The sequence below is a fragment of the Lepisma saccharinum genome, chromosome 1, assembly GCF_977018435.1.
Source record: "Lepisma saccharinum chromosome 1, izLepSacc3.1, whole genome shotgun sequence".
In the NCBI taxonomy this organism is placed as follows: Eukaryota; Metazoa; Arthropoda; class Insecta; order Zygentoma; family Lepismatidae; genus Lepisma; species Lepisma saccharinum.
Window position 1 is genome coordinate 89,766,305 of NC_139229.1, and position 6,471 is coordinate 89,772,775.

Below are 6,471 nucleotides of genomic sequence, written 5' to 3' on the forward strand. Positions count from 1 at the left end.
TGCACCCATTCGAGCTGCTGGTCTTTTTCCTTCGCCCGAAGAGGTGTATCAAGCACACTTGGGCCCAATACAAAGGGAGGAGTGGAAAAATAAGCCATAGGCGTGGTTTTTTTGCCTACTCGGGGCGCAAACGTGTCATATGACCCTGTCTGCTTTGGAGGTTAACCCAAATCTAGAGAAGGCGTTCCTCCATATTGACGTCACAGGTTCGTCAAGGGCATATTCTCCACGGTAGGATATATAAATCGTATTGGCACAAGTAAACGGTATCGACTGCTTCTCTATCGCCGAGGAACAGAAATTCATTCAATAATGTTCAAGGTAAGAGTCCGTGGTTTCATTGATATCTTGGGCGTCTTCCAACTACAATGGTGTTGATTATAACAGCGGTATAGGTGTGGCGAGTGGAGGTTGGCAACTAGGGCATCGCAATAAATGGCCAGCTTTAGTGGCCTAGTGGTTAACATGGTGAAAAGCAGAGGTGCCGGGTTCGAAGACTGGATGCTGTACTGATATTTGTGCTGTCGTTAAAGTTGACAGAGTGACTAGCGTCGCGAGCTACGGTGCGTAGACTAGATCCTGCGTAAGGCATTGATGTCACATTGTATTTGATCATTTATAATTTCAAATCATCGTTTGGTAACTCAGAAAGTTGAACATCAACGAGAAAGCTATTAATATTGTTCTAATTATCCACATTATGTAAATATACTACCTGGAACTAGCACAATGATTTGATTTGTTATTTAGTGTCGTTTTTCTGTCAGTTTTGACTAATCGTGACGATGAGAATGAGTGATGATATGATGAAGTGACACTCGCATAGAACATTCATGCCAAGACCGTGATTCGAACCCGGGATCCTTAGCGTCGTAGCGCGTTGTGCTAACCACTCCACCACGGAGGTATGTACAGTGATTAACATAAGTGATCCGTACAACTTTTATAACTAGTTGCGTGTCCTTAAATTTCCAGAGATGGTAGTAGTAGTAGAGTGTAGCAAGAATTTTCCGTGAACTGTCATCATGAATTAAAAGTAATTTATAAGTGAAAAATCAGCTGTATCTAGATGCCATTTGAAGTAAATGCAGCGAAATATTTATAAATATAAATTGTATGTTTAGCATAATTTCATGTTGTTCTTCAACATACATGAACAGAAGTGTGTGTGTTTCATTCAAATTGCCAAACAAATGGTTTTAATTTTAAAAACGTATTCTGCGCAATTGTTTCAGGAAATTTCGTGGCGGTTATGATTTTTATCATATTTCTTTATATTAGATGTTCTAAATAGCTTTAGTGAAGTTAAATCAACCAAAAGGATTCCTTGAGCTTGCCACTGTGTCCAGCATTGTATTTATAGCTCTTGCCTTGAAGCAAGAATATCAGGTTTCCACTATCGAAATAGTGGTTCGGATTAAACCTGAAGTTACATGAAGTATTCCTACCGTGCATAAAGTCTAGTAAGTCATTCTACTCCGGTGGTAAAGCAAGTCGAATGCCCTTCTGACGATCTTACTACCGAAAGGCTCTGGTTGGAGTTCCAGCCTTGGAGTTGTTATGAGAGTTTCAGGTCATCATCCGTCGTCGCCTTGTAATCAACACTTGGTGGAGCCACGCGGTGGTTCGGATCCCACTTTAAACTGCAGGTCCAGTCCCGACTAGCCTATCTGTGCATAAAGTGGACTTAAAACACCAACTCAATTAATCAATCAATCATGTCATCATCAATAATTCTGATTGTACAAATTAATCAAGGGGTCCCGGGTTTGATACCCGGTGGAGGCACATTGTGGTTCGGATCCCACTTTAAACTGTAGGCCCAGTCCCGATTAGCCTTAGTGTGCATAAAGTGGACTCAAAACACCAAATCAACCAACCAAATCATTTTCCAAATTATACAAAAGTGTAAGAAGCGACGGTAAATACTAAAATACAAATCATACTTCGCTTTAATTATATATCTGTACATTTGTTATTTAGCGCCGCATTTCTGCCAATTGCGGCTAATTGCGACGATGATGATGAGGATGGTCCTCCCCGAAGACATAGTGGTAACATTATAGCCACGTAATCAAGGGATCCCGAGTTCGATACCCGGTGGAAGCACGTAGTGGTTCGGATCCCACTTTAAACTGTTGGTCCAGTTCCGATTAGCCTATCTGTGCATAAAGTGGACTTAAAAGAACTTGGACTCGATTGGTAGATTGATTTATACGGTTTATTAGTCCACTTTATACACAGTAAGGCTAATCTGGACTGGACCTACAGTTTAAAATGGGATCCGAACCACTACGTGCTTCCACCGGGTGTCGAACCCAGGATCCCTTGATTACAAGGCGACGACGTTAACACTACGCCGTCGGGGAGGCCCAACTAGAACTCGATGACGATGAGTGAGAATTTGATGGAATTTATAAAGAGATACGCAACAAAGAACATCCATGCCTACGCCGGGATGTGAACCAGGAAGTTTAGGTGGCGTGAACCATCATTGAGGTTACATACCTGTCCCATATTTTATTGGAGAAATCTCAATCATTTTCACGTTTTCATTTCCATCTAGAGTGTATGAAGAAATGTAATCACAATAGACTTTCACCTCTCATTCACGGTCTTGACTAAAATACTTGCATGTGCGTTTTAGAAGTGTTTTTCCAGAAGTCTCTTAGTGTTGTTTCTTTATACGAGCTCATCATAACAACAGTAATGCTAATGGTAGTTAGAAGCAAGTGTCCTCTTATCTCGCCTAATATGGTTGAAAGTTGCTAAATGAAAATTGACAAATGATAGAAAAATTTACTCTTGGTGCAATGATATTGTCTGGCAATTTTAGGTAAATTGTTTGTCATTTGTTTCTTGTTCTGATTTGTTTTCCAGACTGCCAGTCTAATATCTGCTAACGAATTATGTAACTTTCCGAGTTACTTAGAATGAAAAAACACGAACTACCCTCCACCCAGCTAAATAATACTTGGCTCTTCTAATTTTCGATTCTGTGGAGGCACATAGTGGTTTAGATCCCACTTTTTGTGCATAAATTTGGCTTTTAAACAACTGAACAGTAAAAAATCATCTATATCCTTCTTTTCTTCCTTTATCTTTTTTAATTTATCTTCTATTTTATCTTTCTTTTCTCAGGCTATTCACATTTTATGTTTCCTCATTCTCTCTTCACAACTCTCCTCTTTTCTTTCTTCTCCATTTTAGAATTTTTATAACAAAAATATTACTTGAAGATTATGATGATAGATTGTTTTGAACAATTGTAAGAATCTTTAATTGATTCTGGTACAAAAAAGAAGTAGAGAATGTAATTTGTGTTTAACAGAGATGATAACAATATTGATAGCTTCTCATCAATCAAGTTTTTCATTTCTTTCTTTCTTATTCTTCTTTCTTTTCAGGCTTTTATCAGTCTTTTCGTTCATTTCCTTTTTGGTCTTTCTTATCTTTTATCTGTTATTCACTCTTTATAACCCTTGTATCGTGCTAATCACACGTGTAAATACTTCTGGATATCTTGCAAAACTAACTCGTTTTACGCAACCCAGAACATGTTAGGCCTTTCATGTTAAGTCGCTACCATCACTCATAGGTGCAGATCAAGTTTAAAGACACGCCTCAACCTACTGTCAAGATTTTATCAAGTTCTAGTCATTCAGCGATAACGCACTTTTATTTATTTCATTCCAAGTGTAATATCCTGTTTCTCATATCTTAATCATCAAGAAAAAGAAAAACAGCATTTTTATGATACATGTTAAGAATGTGTTTGGTTGATAACAGCACCTACTTACTTACTATACGTGAACAAGACAGAATGTTTTTATTACAACATCGGCATTTACAGCAAATAATTGTTCAGTACTTCCGTTTGAAATATTAGTCTTAAAAATGTTTACTATTCCCTGCCTATCGCGTAATATCAGCAATGATAGAACGAAAAACCTTCTATCCTAGTTTGAAGTTTGTTCTACATATTTGAAATGATGTTCAACAAAAATGAAAAATAATAATATGTATGCTGAAATTTAAATTCGATGTTTGTTCCCTTAACTTCAAGTTAGTATCACATTAGCATTACAGCAATTAACTTAGATAAGTCTACGAGTGCTTAAACATTAAAACATTATACAGATAATAAGTTAGAGGATAGAATGTCTCAATGTTCTTTAACGCCCAACGTAAAATAGATAAAATACAAATAAATTTGTTTCTGTGATAATTGAGTCGTGGTAAGGTTCGAAATAGAAACCAATGAAACCTAATTATTTTATATCCACAAATAATATTCAAAATGCTAATCATGAATATAATTATTTTGAATTAATTTCAATTAACAATTGTAGACATCCACAATGATTTTATGTCCCACTCAATATAATTGAAGAGCTCGGGTGTAAAACATGGTAAGTGACATTTTGGTCATTTTTGAGTTACAAAGTAAAATGTGCCATCCTTCAATTTTCGAGTGAAATTGCCATGTCATACAATTTGCATTGGATTCAATGAAGCCTTGGTAAACACAACACGAACTCAGATATGACCAAAATGTCACTTACCATGTTTTACACCCGAGCCCTTGAATTATTAGGACCTATTTTGCTGAGTTCTTGGAAATGTTAGTTATGCTTATAGACGTTGGCGGCGCTACTGAACGGCCTGTTGTAATGCACAACATTGCATTAATACATGTGGATTTCTTGATATAATTTATTATTTATAATTCAGTGTAATGTTCTGCGCAACAGGTGTTAGATAATATTCCTGTGACGTAGTTAAGGTATCGCAAATTTGGTCAAAACGACAATTCTACACACAGAATCCAAAATGTGTATCGACACAAATATGTATAATTTTTTGATATTAAGGTGCATAAACTATTAATGATGCACTTTTGGTGGATCAATACACACAGAATGCATAAAATAGTTCTTTCACCAGTTGCTGTTCCGTGTGATGCACTAAAAATGCATCAATTGAGTTCAGAGTTTAGAGTATTGGTCCATTAAATAAGTCTTTGCAAGGATAATTGAAAATACGTTTACCAATAGGCGAGAAAGTGATTGTGTAAAACCGTTAAAATTATAATGGTATGTATTCTTCAGAAAATGATGCAAAGTAATTCTGTTTGTTTAATAATCTCCAGATGCTTGTAACATATATTCTCTCAATACCGTTAAAGATCTTGAAAATTTGAAAACATGGACAGGAAAGTCAGGGATTATGCTTGAATTTTGATTCAGTGTGAGAGCAGTCATCATTATGATTTCTTGTCTCGCTCAGCTCGCCGTCATCGCCGCCATCTTCGCCGTCGCCAGCGCTGGCTATGCCCCAGTCGCCGCCCCCTTGGCCTACGCCGCCGCCCCAGTCGCCGTGCACGCCCCAGCCATCGGCGCTTCCCACCAGAGCACCGTGAGGACCCTGGACGGCAACTCCGCAGTGTCCCACTACTCAAAGGCCGTCGACTCTGCCTTCTCCAGCGTCCGCAAGTACGACACCCGCATCAGCAACGACGCCGTCGCCTACGCACCAGCCTACGGTGCCGCTTACCACGCACCAGCCGTTGCCGCTTATCACGCACCAGCCGTTGCCGCTTACCACGCACCAGCCGTTGCCGCTTACCACGCACCAGCCGTCGCTGCCCACGGTCTCGTTGGTACCGCCTACTCCGCTGCTCCAGCTGTCGCTCACCTCGCTTTCGACGGATTCGGCGTCCACTACGGATACTAAGCGCTTGACCAATGCAAACCAGTTGTCGATGGCAACAAATTCCTAAATTTCCTTGTGAAATCCAAGAAGTATTTTCTCTGCTCTTTCGTTTTGGAAAGATGCACGAGGATATGTAAGTTATACGCATCATAAAAGTAATGCAAATACATTAAAAGTAGTCTTGTTATTGTAAACTTCTGTCACAACTTCTACCACTCTCGTTCACTCTATTAGCGAGTGTTTTGGGGGTTCAGGGTCGAAAGTGGCCATTTTTTGTTTTTTTTCAGCGTCCATCATCCTCACGACTTTATCTCACCATCAATGCTCAACTACACCCTCATGTACACTCACGGACACTGCCGCCTTGTAATGAATACATTGACTTTCAATGGAATCGTTACAAGCCAGCAGTGTCCATGACGGTACGTACCATTGCCCTGCCACCGTACTTTCACTCTTACCTCACGTCGTCATTTTCCCTTCACCTTCACACCTCCCGTCCTTGAATTTTTAAGACCACTTTATGTACAAAGAGGCTAATCAGGACTGGACCTACAATATAATGTGGAATCCATAACTATATGTGCCTGCAATGCGTATAGAACCCTGGACTCTTTGATTGGAGGCTATCTCACACCTCTTAACTCTAGCAGCATTTCCCCTCGCCATCACACCGGCGCCACACCCACACCTTCCTGCACTTCACCCTCAGCTCACATGTCTTTCACAGTGAAGGTAAGACATGCCCTCATCCTC

At 39.5% G+C, this 6,471-nt stretch overlaps 1 protein-coding gene across 1 annotated transcript; it reads left to right on the forward strand.

The window, feature by feature from the left end:
* The first annotated feature begins 282 nt into the window (after positions 1 to 282).
* Positions 283 to 5,884, forward strand: LOC145997489 (cuticle protein 76-like). The gene is made up of 2 exons (XM_083134596.1): positions 283 to 321; positions 5,290 to 5,884. Exons 1-2 carry the CDS (start codon positions 313 to 315, stop codon positions 5,734 to 5,736), a joined length of 456 nt encoding a protein of 151 aa, XP_082990722.1. The 5' UTR covers positions 283 to 312; the 3' UTR covers positions 5,737 to 5,884.
* The last annotated feature ends 587 nt before the right edge of the window (positions 5,885 to 6,471 follow it).